The 15,561-nt window shown below is 43.7% G+C and overlaps 1 protein-coding gene across 6 annotated transcripts in view; it reads left to right on the top strand.

Moving 5' to 3' along the window:
* The window catches only part of DLG3 (discs large MAGUK scaffold protein 3), a 287,539-nt gene that overhangs the window by 144,338 nt on the left and 127,640 nt on the right, over positions 1 to 15,561 (top strand). For all 6 annotated transcript variants that reach the window (XM_063432262.1, XM_063432261.1, XM_063432259.1 and 3 more), the window contains one exon: positions 7,378 to 7,431. In XM_063432262.1, the coding sequence (XP_063288332.1) occupies positions 7,378 to 7,431 (54 nt within the window). The remainder of the gene's footprint in view (positions 1 to 7,377; positions 7,432 to 15,561) is intronic.

Below are 15,561 nucleotides of genomic sequence, written 5' to 3'. Positions count from 1 at the left end.
TTTTTTAATGCAGGCTGTGTCAGTCACAGCCAAGGAAGGTGTGTCTAGGGCTACATGGAAGAGTTGTTTTGGTGCTTAGAGTATCCCTTTAAGGGATAAATGCAAAGTTTGTTGCCAAGGTAAATATCACATTTAATACTATATTGTATAAAATGATTTCCTTTCTCATCCTTTTCAATCTTTAGTCTCATTAATATCTTCATACATAGGGGATATATACACAAAAGCTATTTTAGTTGTGTTGGTGCCTATAGTATCCCTTTAAACAGTGGTGTATTTTGCGCACCCCTATAATCTAAATTTGCCCCACCCCTTTCTGTCAAGGCCATACCTCTTCCCGTTTAAGACCAACACACACTTTTTTGACTGACACACACCCTTTATGAAACATGCACTGACATACACTCATGGAGAGATACAGTCACTGGCACACACACTGTTTAACCAACACGCACGTTCACTGATAGGCACACACTGACACACCGACCCACCGACAGGCACACGCACTCACTGACAGACACACACACTCACTAATAGACACACTCACTACAATCACACAGACATTCACTGACAGACAGACACACATTCACTGACAGACACACACACTCACACACATTTTCTCATACACTCAAAAATTATTATTATTTGTTTAAATTTTAATTTAAATCCACCCAGCCTCACTACCTTTGGGAGAGCTGGAGTGGACCTTGTCCCTGGGGTCCAGTGTGGCTGCTGATCTCCTTTGCTACTGGCTGGCTGGGCTTCTCACTGGCTGAGCTTACTGGAGTCCTGGCTGGCTGGGTGTCTGGACAGAAAGGTGGGGCTGTCAGTGGAGGTGGCGAGGGAGCTGTGCTCTTCTTGCTCTGCGCCTCTTAGTAATGCTGAGGCCGGAGTGACATTATATTCCGTCTCACAGTATCACAGAAGGGTGCGTGAGAAAGCAGAGCAAGAAGAGCTCAGAGGACAGTGCTCCCTCGCCTCCTGCCTGGAATATGTGCTGCTGCCAACCTTGGGGGCATGGGGGCCCTATGTGCCCCTCAGGACACAAAGCTAACAAGTTATCTCCCAGGGCATTTTGAGGCCGTGTTTTTTGCCGCCCAAGGCAAATGCCTTGTTAGCCTAGCGTTATATACAGCCCTGCCTTTAATCCCAACATATAAACATTGCAGTTTCTACAAAACTGTAATGTTTTACATTGCAGGGTTAAAATGACAGGATCGCTGCACCCAGACTACTTCATCTTAATGAAGTGGTATGTGTCACTATAGTGGCTCTTTAACCCCTTAAGGACACATGACATGTGTGACATGTCATGATTCCCTTTTATTCCAGACGTTTGGTCCTTAAGGGGTTAAGCACCTTTGACGCGCCTTTTTATGTATATATTTTATTTTACATAATTTCTGTTTTGATATTATTGTGATAGTTTGGTCTATAAATGATATATTGTGATAAACATGGATTTCATATATTTATGGCGACCCATCAAGTATTGTGATATATGTACACTTTGTCCATTTCACAGTAAAATATTATTTTAAATGAAATATTAGTGTGCCATGATTATTTAGTTCAGTATTTGTATATTTAGGCTAAATTCAGGGGATAACCCTTGCATTAGCATCCAATTGCTATTACTATATTTATTTTGGAATTGTTTTTAATTCTAATCTCACTTTTATTAGAAGCAACACATTTATCTCACATAAATAAAATGCACAGTAATATGACCTTTTATTATAATAAATATATTTTTTTAAAAGTCCACTTCAATAGGATTTGTTGGTCTTGTTCTAAATTCCATTTTCTGTTATTTAAATGCTTATCAGTTGGTCATGAAGTCACCTTCATAAACCTGACACATTAGTCATAGCCCTTTTAAATAAAAAGTGCCACATACGTACCCCGATACGTGGAAAGGTGGTGGGAGGGGAGTAAAGGGGGTGGGGGAGTGATGCAATCGTGGCACTGGCTCCACCGCAAAGGGGGCGGACCTATCCAGAAAGGGGGTGAGCCCATCTGGATTACTGGCAGGTCACTGAATGCAGATTCTGCAGGGAGCACTTTTTCCGAACATAGCGCAAGTGCGTCTAAGGATGCGCTAGTGCTATGCTTATTAACAGTTAACTGTGTTCATAAAAGCTGGACACCTGGAAAGTTGGGACGGGAAACGAAACTTGGCACTGTGCCACCAAAATTGGGATGTTTGGGAGGCCTAGTGCCAGTTGATATGGTGGGAAAATACTTTTATATAACTGTCTTACATGTGTTATACATTACAATGGACTGGCCAGGTTTGTCGGGAACAGGGAATTTATAGGAGACTCTATGAGTAATTTGTATGTTTTTCCTGAGGAGTTTCCCCACAAAAAAACACACTCCACTTACTCAATTTATTCAAAATTACTCAATGTCAAAAAATATTTAAAAGAATTCATTTATAATTAGGTTTTCATTTGACAGAATGACAAAGTGATACAAAGTGATACATTAAAGCTACTCGCACAAGATAACTCCATGATAAACTTACTTATACTCCCTTTACTCCCCACTCTTTCCAATAAAATTTAAGTGTACAAAATTAACGAACATTCAAGTGATTTAATCTGCCATCTGATATTTTTTTTTTCAAATGAGTCGAGCTAAGTTTATAATTACATTACATACACAAGGGAAAGTCTTCAAGGCATAAAATGGAGCCGTGATACATTACTAGCTAGATTCACCTAACTATGAGAAAACCTTCAAGTTGGGAAATGGAGCATAGCTGGGTACATAAACCTTGCTGTGAGACTCAGTCCCGAGGAACAGTGGTGTATCCTGGTTTTTGTGCTGCCCTATGACGTCATATTCTGGCTCTGCCTCCCAGCCTCACTCTACGGACGGCGCGCGAGGGAGCTAAGCTGAGAGCTCAGGGGAAAGTGCTCCCTCGCCAGCACCACCCGCCCATCAGGCATGTCAGTTAGCCACAAGGCTAACAAGACATTTGCCCTGGGCACTTGGGGGTGGCTTTTTTTGCCACCCCCTGGAAAATGCCGCCCAAGGCAAATGCCTTGTTTGCCTCGTGGCTAAAACGTCCCTGCCGAGGAAAGGAGATTAATTTGAACATAAACAAGTTAAAACCAAAAGACATAACCAAATAGAATCAGACAAGTGTCTTCAAATTCAGGATCAGTTACGAAAAGCACAAAGAAGGTTACGTTTTATGCCTGTATAACCACGCCTGATCACAGGCAAGATGTTAGAGAATCTGCTGTTACAATGGACATAAGGTGTCTTGAGAATGTGACCAAAAAAATCTTCTTAGGCAGGCCAGCTCTAAAATGAAGGCCTTAACGAGGACTTGGCATTACTGTTGTATTGTCATTTGACACCATTAATGAAATTAGTGAGTCAGGCTTCTTGTAAGCTGAAAGCGCTTACTATAAATACAGGATACTAACATCATTCTAAAACAACATGATGGCAAAATGCTTACCACTAACCACATGTTCAGTTTAATAAAGCAAAACTTAAACACTGCAGAACATGTCACCTTCAGAGAGAAATGGGAACCAAAATGTTTTAAGTCAACAGACAAGTAAGTGCAGGGCCACCAAACTAAACTCTTATTAGATAGAACTATAAGAAAAGCCAAGTTTGGCTGCTACTTTTGGTACCAAAGCTTAGCCAAGGTTGTGATAACATCCTGTGACATATATTTATATATTATACATCACTTAATGGCACCTTATGGTAGCCAAGTTATGGACCAGGTCTGCTGTCACTGCTTGTGGTGTCTGTGTAAAAAGTTCTACTGATGCGATTGCAGGAATGTAATATTCTATCGCACCTTCCATCTCTTTACAAAGTCAAAACAATGTACAGAATCAGTGACCGAAGACCACACCAGGAGTAGCATAGCAATGCAAAATAAATTCTACAGAATAAGTGTCCACTCGCCCTCTGCCCCAGTGCCAGTCTTCACTCAGTGAGAAACAAGTTTTACTGTTGACACTCCAATCAGTCCCGCTACAGTAAAATGAAGCAAACTGCGTGGGACCAGCAGTCAGCATTCACCATATGTTATTGATGGTGGAACCTTCTGGACCCCTGCTCCAGATACAGTGGGAAATACAAAGTGAACAAAAAAGAGGCACAAACTCCAAAATAATGTTAATGCCACTTTAATCTATCATCAAACAATGTACCCTGCAATGTTTCAACCTAAGCGGTCTTTGTCAAGCATTGCCACATCCATTCATTGATGATGGATGAAAGTCACTTTAAAATTATTTTAGAGTTGAATCACATTTCATTGGGCAGCCAGTGTAGGGAGGAATGTGTACAATGTAACAATGCCTTGTTTTAGCCAGGCAACTGTACTTATTGTGTACTGGCATTATGGCCATATATAGACCTTATACTTTCATACATTTATATTTTGCATTCTGGTGGGCTACAAGCTCTTATATCACTCATCCTATTCCTGTAAAGCAAGCATGTCAAACTCGCGGCCCACAAGGACTATCTTTGCGGCCCGGTGAGCCGCGAGTAGATGCTGGTGTTATAGCAGAGTAGGCAGCTGCTTTCCCCATATTGCAGGTGCCTACTCTGCTTACATTTACCCGGCCGGGGAGAATGGCCGCGAGGGAGCTCAGAGTTCCTGCTCCTCACTGCTCCCTCGCACACGCCGTCTGAAGTAAAGCCGGGCGCCAGACTATGACGTCATATTCAGGCACCCTGCATCACTAAACCGTGCAAGGGAGCAGTTAGGAGCAGGAAGGACCCCAGGGAGATGCCCCCCATCGGCTCCATAAGGTAAGGTGCAATAAGGAAACATATATGTGTAAGAATGTGTAAGTGTGTGAGTGTGTCTGTGTCAGTGTCTGTGTCAGTGTGTGTGTCAGTGTGTGTGTCTGTCAGTGAGTGTGTGTCTGTCAGTGAGTATGTGTGTGTCTGTATGTATGTGTCTGTCTGTGAGTATGTGTGTGTGTCTGTCAGTGTGTGTGTCTGTCTGTCTGTGAGTATGTATGTGTCTGTGTCGGTCAGCAAGTATGTGTGTGTCTGTCAGTGAGTGTCTTTCAATGTGTGTGTGTCTTTCAGTGTTTCTGTATGTATGTGTGTGTGTGTCAGTGTGTCTGTATGTGTGTGTCTGTCAGTGAATATGTGTGTGTGTGTCAGCGGGAGGATCAGATTTGGCACAGGGTGGTAGAGGGGGGTGCTGTGGTTTAGTAGAGGGGGATCTTAGGGTTTTTTTATACTGTACTTTTTAAAATTAACCTGTTTCTATGAAAATGTACTGTATTTTTTTTGGCGGCCCACATCAACTTAAACCTTGTTTATGTGGCCCGATCCAGACTTTGAGTTTGACATGCTTGCTGTAAAGGATGAATAAAGGTGAATCTATGTTTTTTAATCACAGCGACCCACTAAGAAGGGGGCGGGGCAGAGAGCGTGTGTTTTGTCATTACGAATGACAAGCACGCCCCCTCTCAAAGTGAGCATGTTGGTTCAATGCTCTTTCAGGGCAGACCATGCGCAAAGCTCTGCTGAAGGGCTCTAGCATGGGAAAAAGACCCTGTATTTTTTCTGCACAGTGCAAGCAAATTTAATAACATGCTTGGCTGTGTTTTCTTGCAACTTGTCTCTGGTGTCTCTATAAATGGGATACCAGGAGACAAAAGGGCAGGGAAAGAGTATTGTGCATGTGTTTGGAGCCTGCTTGTGTGATTGCATGTGTGTAGAGTGAGCTGATTGTGGTGTGGTATTGTGCAATAAGGTCGGTTTTAGTCGTGTTGTGTTTGTGGTGCATGTAATGCATGTGTGGCTAGGTGCTGTAGAGAGTGTGTGTATAGGGGAAATAGCAAGTGCCATGGCAACGCTCCGTCGGCGGAGCTGCAAGATAGAGCTCCTCTCTCCCTTCCCAGCCGGCGGCCGCTTGTTAGTGATAGTGGGCCGGTGAGGAGGCCCGTCATGAAATGCAGCAGGGCCGGCGTTGGATAGCGCGGGCCCTGCATGGACCGGCAGGGGAGATCCTGTGATCTCCCCTGCCGACCTCGGGCCATGGCCATTGCGACCCACCGGGCATTTGCCCGCTGTGCCTGATGGCCAGTCTGGGCCTGTACAAGATTCAGCGCACTCATTCACTAAATAGGACAGCAATTTCAAAGCTTACAGTATGTAATGTTGTTGTTGTTTTTTCGAAACACATAACCCAGGCAAAAATGATGGGGGTTAGATGCAATATATGATCCAACTTAGTCAAGAGATATACTGAGACAAAGTATGGACTACTTTGTCTCAGTATATTTCTATGCCTAACACTTCTAGACACTGCTACTGCTGTCTAGATGTGTCAATCTCCCAGCCGGTCTCACAGGATCCCCCACACACCTCAATGCTGTACTTGATGACCAACTGGAAAAAGATGGTGGCACCCACAAAGTTCAAATAAGTTAAATTCACCTTTTCCACTCATTCACTAAATAGGACAGCAATTTCAAAGCTTACAGTATGTAATGTTTTTGTTTTTTTTTCCGAAACACATAACCCAGGCAAAAATGATGGGGGTTAGATGCAATATATGATCCAACTTAGTCAAGAGATATACTGAGACAAAGTATGGACTACTTTGTCTCAGTATATTTCTATGCCTAACACTTCTACTGCTACTGCTGTCTAGATGTGTCAATCTCCCAGCCGGTCTCACAGGATCCCCCACACACCTCAATGCTGTACTTGATGACCAACTGGAAAAAGATGGTGGCACCCACAAAGTTCAAATAAGTTAAATTCACCTTTTCCTGCCGCCCCCCCCCCCCCCCCATCCCCCTCGGCCACTGTACTGGCAATGTCACCTTCGGAGTCTTGCAAATTATGCAAAGTCCCAAGACGGTGACAGTGCCGCTTTAAGCTAAAGTTGAGTTGGTACCTATAGTATCCCTTTAAGCTTATAATACACATTCTTTTTCAGGATGACATTAAACATAGCAGTTAACATATTTCTTTCAAATATTTTTTATAATAATAAAGATTGCAACTTTTTATCAGACAAAAATGAATAACGTACAATAAACATTTATTTAATTGTTACACAAAACAACAGTATTTTTTGTGTGCATGAGTTGGCTTTATATCGTTTAGTATTATTTTAATTTTGTCAGTGGCCATCCAACGTCTTCCTCTCCTTTGATGTATAGTTGGGTCCTACTTGGAGATTTTGTGTCACCAGCTGTATAGAATCTAGTCTTGTGTTGTCAAGAAGCTGTAGTTACCAGGTTTGCTTGTATTTTGTAACACTACTGTTATCAGAATATTAAGCCTATTTAATAGATATGATAGTGATGAAATATTTGTCCATACAATCTACTAACCTACTCTTTCTTCCTTCAATAGGCTGGGGCTCCACCACTCCTGGTAAACGCAGATTGTCTCGACCCAGGTTCTTCGGTAAGTAGAAGTGCTGCATCATGTGATGGTAAGGGGAGTTGTAAAGAACAGAGAGGGATGCTGTGATTGTGAACATCTGTCTTCTATCATATATGCACTGGGTGCTCCAAATGGGAGGGGTATTGCAGATTCGCAATCTATGAGCTATTGACTTTCATTCAACAGCAACCCACTGTTTCTCAATTTCATAGTGACAGCATCATGCTCCTTTACTTAGTAAAATATAAATTGTCATTTGAGTCTCACCAGCCAGGGCAATGGTTGGCTGCTGGTGGACTTGGGACACTTGCAAAATGGAGGACTATACTGCATTTTAGCCACTTGGATAGCATTTTGACATTCTGATAACATGCAGGAACTCAATGTCTAACAGTTGGAAAGACATCTCAGTAAAGAAATGTGACAGTGACTAGATTTCAAAGCATTTTTACGTGTGTTCTACAATAAGTAATTATTTCCTACCTATTAACGAGCTGGGACCAGTTAATGAGCTCATCTCCCTGTTAATGAGATACCTTTCAGAAGTACAAGTTTCATGTCCTCTGGGCCCTTTAAACTGTTATATAAATGGCTGATTTCCTGGATCTGGATGTCCTCTCTGTGTTTCGGGAAATTAGAACTGCAAATCTGCCAAGAAACCTTACTTTTCTGTAGAGGAATTTTTACGGCATTCAGTATCTGAAATTGTAATACTTACAGGATCATTACTTTACATTGGAATTGTGGTAAATTTACAAAGTTATGGCAGATCTTAAGGTAAAGTTGCTTAATTTGAAATACTCTCCTCTTCAGCTGTTTCCAACCCTACTATTGTGGCATCAAATATCCATAATTTGTAGTTTAATATATATCCCCAAAGTATAATCTTTCACTTTTATATGTTTTTATATTTCAAATGTAAATTCAGTATGAGAGAATTGCACATTTATAGTTGTAATAATAATTAATAAATATGCATATATGTTGTGTATGATGAATCTGTCAAAGCATTGAATAAGTGGAGGTTCACATAAGTTTAGCAGCATTTTGGTACATAATCATGATAACACTCCCTACTGTCTACAGCAAGCATGTCAAACTAAAAGGCTAGCACGGGCCACATAAACAAGGTTTAAGTTTATGTGGGCCGCAAAAAAGACAAAACCTTAAATTTTCATAGAAAGTAGGTTTGTTTTGAAAAGTACAGTATAAAAAAAACTAGCATCCCCCTCTACTAAACCCCAGTCCTGCCCTCTGTACTAAATCTCAGTCCCCCCCCCTCTGTACTAAATCCCAGCAACCCTCTCTACTGAAACCCAGCACTTGTTTAAAAAAAAAAAAAAACAATATTAGCCAAAAAGCAGACTCCACTCAATTTGCTGCTGCCTGTATTTTACTCCGGAGTCCAGCCTCTGGTATACCCCCAACGACCTCTGGTATACCCCCAACGTCCGCATCCTGTGCCAAACGGATCCTTCTGCTACTCCTTGAAAACCTGTGAAGGTGGAGCACGTTGATGTCACGTCAAAATGTGATGTTGCTTTCCATGCCTCCGTGCACCTCCAGGTCCTCCACTGTCCAGCCGTGGCCATCGCAACACTGACCAACACACACTGACAGACTCAAACACACACTGACAGACACACACACACACACTGACAGACACACACACACTGACAGACACACACACACATTTACACATTCTTGCACACAGTCACATAATTTTATTTATTGCTCCCTACCTTTGGGAGCTGGTGTGGGGCCTCTCCCTGATCTTTTCTTTGGAGCTCAGTTCTTCCTGTTTCCTCACGTGCACAGTTTAATGATACCGGGTGCCGGAATGACGTCATATTTCGGCACCCGGCATCACTACTGTCAGGGTACCTGTAGTCTCTACCTCAGAGGAGGTGAGAGACTTAGACGTTTATCCTCCCAGAGGGGTTGTTTCTTCCGTTCCTCGCGGTTCTCTCGGCCATTTACAAGCCGACCGCGAGGGATCTACTTCCTTATATGACGCGACGCTCAGTAGTCGACGTCATGACGCAAACCCGGGTCGACCTGTCAGTCAAGTCCCGAGCACTAATCAGGACTCGTCGGGGGCGTGATTACCCTCTAGAATCAAGGTATAAAGTAAGGCTTTCGGCATCTGCTCATTGCCCTGTCGTGGTTCTAGCCTGTCTAGTCACTCAGTGCTCTTGTATTCTAGTTGTCTCTTTGGTTCTGACCCGGCTTGTTTGTACTACCCTGTTTATCTCTGTTACCCTTTGACTCGGCTTGTCTCTCGCTTACCTGTCCTCTCGTTCCCTCGACCTCGGCTTGTTCCTAGACCATTCTCTACTTACTCCTTACGTTAAGTCCGGCCATTCTAAGGTCCGGTATACGTACCTACCACCTGTTTGTACTCTGCGTGTTGGATCCCTGTCCCGATCCTGACATTACGACAGGGCCAATGGATCCTGCAGGTACAAACACTCAGGTTGGTCCTTCTGACTCTAGGTTCGACGCCATGGATCACAGAATGGACCAGATGGCTCTAGCACTACAGGCGTTACTATCTCGTTCTAGTAATCAACCAGAGGAGATGCGTAATACTTCTATCTCTCCTGTGAGTTCAGGTCTAGAGGTAGCTACTGTAGGTGCTTCTTCCCGTATCACTCCACCTGTACGTTATGGTGGTTCTCCAGAGAAGTGTCGTGGTTTCTTAAACCAAATAGGTATCCATTTCGAATTACAACCCCGCTCCTATCCTACAGATAGGGCGAAGGTTGGATTTATTATCACATTACTTGTTGAGAAAGCTTTGAGATGGGCCAATCCATTGTGGGAAAATGATAATCCGTTAGTATATAATTATAATGCCTTTGTAGCTGCTTTCAGAAGAACTTTTGACCCTCCAGGTAGAAAGGTCAATGCAGCTAGATTACTGTTGCGCCTTAGACAAGAAAACCGAACACTTGTGGATTATGCACTAGAGTTCAGGTCCTTGGCGGCAGAGGTTAAGTGGAATGAACAGGCTTATATAGATGTATTTTTAAACGGGTTATCAGACATAATCCTTGACGAGGTTGCTACTAGAGAGCTTCCTAAAAATTTGGAGGATTTAATTTCTTTTATTTCTCGCATTGACGAACGTTTAAGAGAGAGGCAGAACACTCGAGAGAGAAACCGTAGACCTTCCTTTAAACTAGCTCCTTCATTTCACAGTTCTGAATCCACAACCTCACTTTTTCCAGAACCTATGCAGATAGGCAATACTCGCCTCTCAGAAGAGGAGAGACAGTACAGGAGAAGGGAGTTGTTGTGTATGTACTGTGGAGTCAGAGGTCATTTACGCCTAAATTGTCCTAATCGCTCGGGAAACGCTCGCACCTAAGTTTCTCTAGAGGACAGGCCTTAGGTGTTTCTATTTTGTCCTCTAATCTTAATTATAAAGATCACAGGCTTCTGCTACCCGTTTCTTTAACTTGGGAGAAGGGAGTACTAGAAACTATGGCATTGATAGATTCCGGAGCTGCTGAGAGCTTTATCGACCAAGTTTTTGTTACCAAACACGCTATCCCATCCCAGTTAAGGGAGACACCCTTGGCCGTTGAGGCCATAGATGGTAGACCTTTAGTTGAGCCTGTTATTTTCCGTGAAACCATACCCGTTAAATTAACTGTTGGTATCTTACACGAGGAAGACATATCTTTATTGCTTATTTCTTCTCCTTCTGTTCCCATAGTCCTGGGGTACCCTTGGTTAAAAAAACATAACCCTATTATTGATTGGGAATTAGGGGAGATAATCTCATGGGGTCAGGGTTGTCAGGACAGGTGCTTACGGACAGTGTCACCGTTTTGCGCAGTTAACACACCGATTAATTCTACCTACTCTACAGAGGTACAAATACCGCCCCTGTACCTGGATTTAAAGGCAGTATTTGACAAAAAGAATGCTGATACTTTACCTCCACACAGGTCTTTTGATTGTAAGATTAATCTACTACCTGGTACTATGCCCCCCAGGGGTAATGTATATCCTTTGTCCAGTAAAGAGAACTTAGTCTTAGAGGAGTATATTCGTGAGAACCTTGAAAAAGGATTCATTAGGAGATCCTCCTCTCCTGCCGGGGCTGGGTTTTTTTTTGTTAAAAAGAAGGATGGTACACTAAGACCTTGCATTGATTATCGAGGTTTGAACAAAATAACCATTAGAAATGCCTACCCAATTCCTTTGATTACCGAGCTCTTTGATCGTCTAAAAGGCTCCAAGATTTTCACCAAGTTAGATCTCAGAGGGGCGTATAACTTGGTGAGAATTCAGCAGGGACACGAGTGGATGACGGCGTTCAATACCTGTTATGGGCACTATGAATACACAGTAATGCCTTTTGGCCTCTGTAATGCACCGGCAGTATTTCAGGACCTGATCAATGAAGTTCTTAGGGAATTTCAACATGACTGCGTTATTGTATATCTGGATGATATACTTATACACTCTAGAGAGATTGAGACTCACCACAGACAAGTCGGAAGGGTATTGCGCAAGCTTCTTCAACATGGCCTGTACTGCAAATTGGAGAAATGCAGCTTTGACCAATCCCAGATAAACTTTCTTGGTTATGTGATTTCTGGGGAAGGGTTTAAGATGGACCCGGATAAGCTCCAGTCCATTTTGGATTGGCCTTTACCCAGGGGCCTCAAGGCCATTCAGAGGTTTATTGGATTCTCCAACTATTATAGGCGCTTCATTAAGGGTTACTCTTCAATTATAGCTCCTATTACCAATATGACCAGACAGGGGGCTGACACTAAGAACTGGTCTACTGAAGCCCTTCTTGCCTTCAAAACACTCAAGGAACTGTTTGCTTCTGCACCAATTTTAGTTCACCCTGATACGACTCTGCCTTTCCTACTCGAGGTCGACGCCTCAGAGACAGGTATAGGTGCTATCCTGTCCCAAAGGTTAGGTGTGGATAAGCCCTTACATCCAGGGTTTTTTTTTTCCAAGAAACTATCAGGCCCTGAGAGCAGATATGACATTGGTGACAGGGAACTACTAGCAGTTATCATGGCTTTAAAGGAGTGGAGACATTTATTGGAGGGCACCTTACATCCTGTTACTATTTTGACAGACCACAAGAACCTGTCCTATATTGGGGAGGCCAAGCGCTTGTCCTCCAGGCAAGCTCGTTGGTCTTTATTCCTCACGCATTTCAATTACGTGCTCACTTATAGACCTGGTTCTAAGAATTCTAAAGCCGATGCTTTGTCTCGACATTATGAACCTTCTGCGATATCTGAGCCTGTTTTGTCTTCTATAGTACCCAGGTGCAATATTATCGCCAACACGAGTCTTAAGATTCACTCTCCGTTGCTTGGTCAGATCATGAAGTTGCAGCATCTGGCGCCTAGACAGACTCCTGGGGCAAGGCATTCCATTCCTCCTGAACTCCAACTGGAACTCTTACAGTGTTTTCACAACAGTAAGGCGGCTGGGCATCCGGGTATTCGCAAGACATGTTCCTTGATCTCTAAAGATTTCTGGTGGCCTTCTTTACGGAAGGATATTAGGGATTTCATCGGAGCATGTGAAGTCTGTATGAAGACTAAGCAACCTCATACGCTTCCATGTGGGTTGTTACATCCCTTGAACATTCCAGAGAGACCATGGTCCTGTTTGGCTATGGACTTCATTGTAGATTTGCCTGTTTCTAAAAAACAGACTGTGATCCTCACGGTGGTTGATAGGTTTACTAAGATGGCTCATTTCGTGCCCTTAACTAAACTCCCGACTTCTCCTGAATTGGCGGAGATATTCGCGAGAGAGATTTTTCGCTTACATGGGATACCATCCGAAATTGTTTCCGATAGAGGTTCCCAATTTGTTTCACGTTTTTGGAGATCCTTCTGTTCTCAACTAGGCATCAAATTGAATTTTTCTTCTGCCTATCACCCTCAGTCTAACGGAGCTGCTGAACGTACCAATCAAAAGATTGAACAATATTTGCGTTGTTTTGTTTCTGAACACCAGGACGATTGGGTCGGTTTGATTCCTTGGGCGGAGTTTGCACACAATAATCTCGTTTGTGATTCTACTCGTTCCAGTCCCTTCTTCATGAATTATGGCTTTCATCCTTCCATTCTTCCCTCGGTTTCTCCTTCCCAAGGGGTACCGTCGGTTGATGTTCATGTTGCCAATTTGAGGAAGTTGTGGGATCAGACTCGACAAATTCTCCTACATAATTCCATGTTGTTCAAGAAACATGCTGATAAGCACAGAAGGGCGGCTCCGGTTTTTGTTCCAGGTGATAGGGTATGGTTGAGTACTAGAAACATTCGTTTGAAGGTTCCTTCTATGAAATTCGCTCCTCGTTACATTGGCCCTTACAGGGTTCTGACTCGAATTAACCCAGTTGCGTATCGCCTAGCTCTTCCAGCTGCCTTACGCATTCCTAACTCCTTTCATGTTTCTTTACTGAAACTGCTAGTCTGTAACAGATTTTCCTCCACTATATCCTCTCCTCGCTCTGTTCAGGTTGAGGGTCAGGAGGAGTATGAAATCAACTCCATCATCGATTCTCGAATCTCCCGGGGGAAGTTACAATATCTTATTGACTGGAAGGGATATGGTCCTGAGGAGAGGACTTGGGTACCTCAGGAGGATGTACATGCTCCTCGCCTCCGCAGGGCTTTTCACTCCCGTTTTCCATCTCGTCCCGGTTCCTTCCGCCCGGTGGGCGTTTCTGAGAGGGGGGGTACTGTCAGGGTACCTGTAGTCTCTACCTCAGACGTTTATCCTCCCAGAGGGGTTGTTTCTTCCGTTCCTCGCGGTTCTCTCGGCTATTTACAAGCCGACCGCGAGGGATCTACTTCCTTATATGACGCGACGCTCAGTAGTCGACGTCATGACGCCAACCCGGGTCGACCTGTCAGTCAAGTCCCGAGCACTAATCAGGACTCGTCGGGGGCGTGATTACCCTCTAGAATCAAGGTATAAAGTAAGGCTTTCGGCATCTGCTCATTGCCCTGTCGTGGTTCTAGCCTGTCTAGTCACTCAGTGCTGTTGTATTCTAGTTGTCTCTTTGGTTCTGACCCGGCTTGTTTGTACTACCCTGTTTATCTCTGTTACCCTTTGACTCGGCTTGTCTCTCGCTTACCTGTCCTCTCGTTCCCTCGACCTCGGCTTGTTCCTAGACCATTCTCTACTTACTCCTTACGTTAAGTCCGGCCATTCTAAGGTCCGGTATACGTACCTACCACCTGTTTGTACTCTGCGTGTTGGATCCCTGTCCCGATCCTGACAACTACAGAGGGCGCGCGCGAGGGAGCAGTGAGGAGCAGGAAGACTGAGCTCCCTCGGTGCTGCCAGGGACCTCGCCTCTCCGGCCAGGTAATTTTGGCAGAGTAGGCACCTGCAATGTGGGGCGAGCAGGTGCCTACTCTGCTTTAGTAAACATGGCAAACTCGCGGCTCGCTGGACCGCAAAAATATTCATTGTGGGCCGCGCGTTTGACATGCTTGGTCTACAGTTATCAGAAATTGACTATGTAGAAATGTGACTAGCTTTCATTAGGAGAGATTTCCAACTGGTAATGACAGATTGTCACGCGCATCACTGCATAGAGGGACATAACTGAAAGTTGCGTGAAACTGAAGTTTATAAGCAAGCACATACACAATAGATCTTAAAGGTAAACTAGTATATGGCAACATATCATCAAGAGTGCCACAGAGCAATACTGTATGATGTCTTCCAAGAGGTTACTGCGTGTTGATCTTGGCCACAGCCTCTGAGTTCAGAACCACTCGGAAGCAAATTAACAATGTCCTACTTTTTTGGCATAGAGTGGTGGATCATGTCTGTGTATTTCTTCTGGTTCCACACCTTGGGAGTATGGCACCAGTCACTAGCACTTACCCATTATTGTAGTCCAGGAAGTGAGTAGGTGGCATTTCCAAGTGGTGCTTAGTTAACCAGGTTGATGGCTAGCTCTAGGGAGTTCTGTGTTGTGAGAACGACTATCCATCAATGATAGTAATTGGCTATATTACTTTAAGCCTAAGAGCAAATGCTTGATGTCTTTGATGGGAAGGTCAGTGCAGCTGTAGTGATCTCAGATGTATCTTTTGAAAGAAACTTATGGTTTGGTGAGAGCTCACTATCGTA

Source organism: Pelobates fuscus, chromosome 9, assembly GCF_036172605.1.
Source record: "Pelobates fuscus isolate aPelFus1 chromosome 9, aPelFus1.pri, whole genome shotgun sequence".
Lineage (NCBI taxonomy): Eukaryota > Metazoa > Chordata > Amphibia > Anura > Pelobatidae > Pelobates > Pelobates fuscus.
Note: the sequence above shows the minus strand (reverse complement) of the source record. Positions and strands in the feature narration are given on the sequence as shown.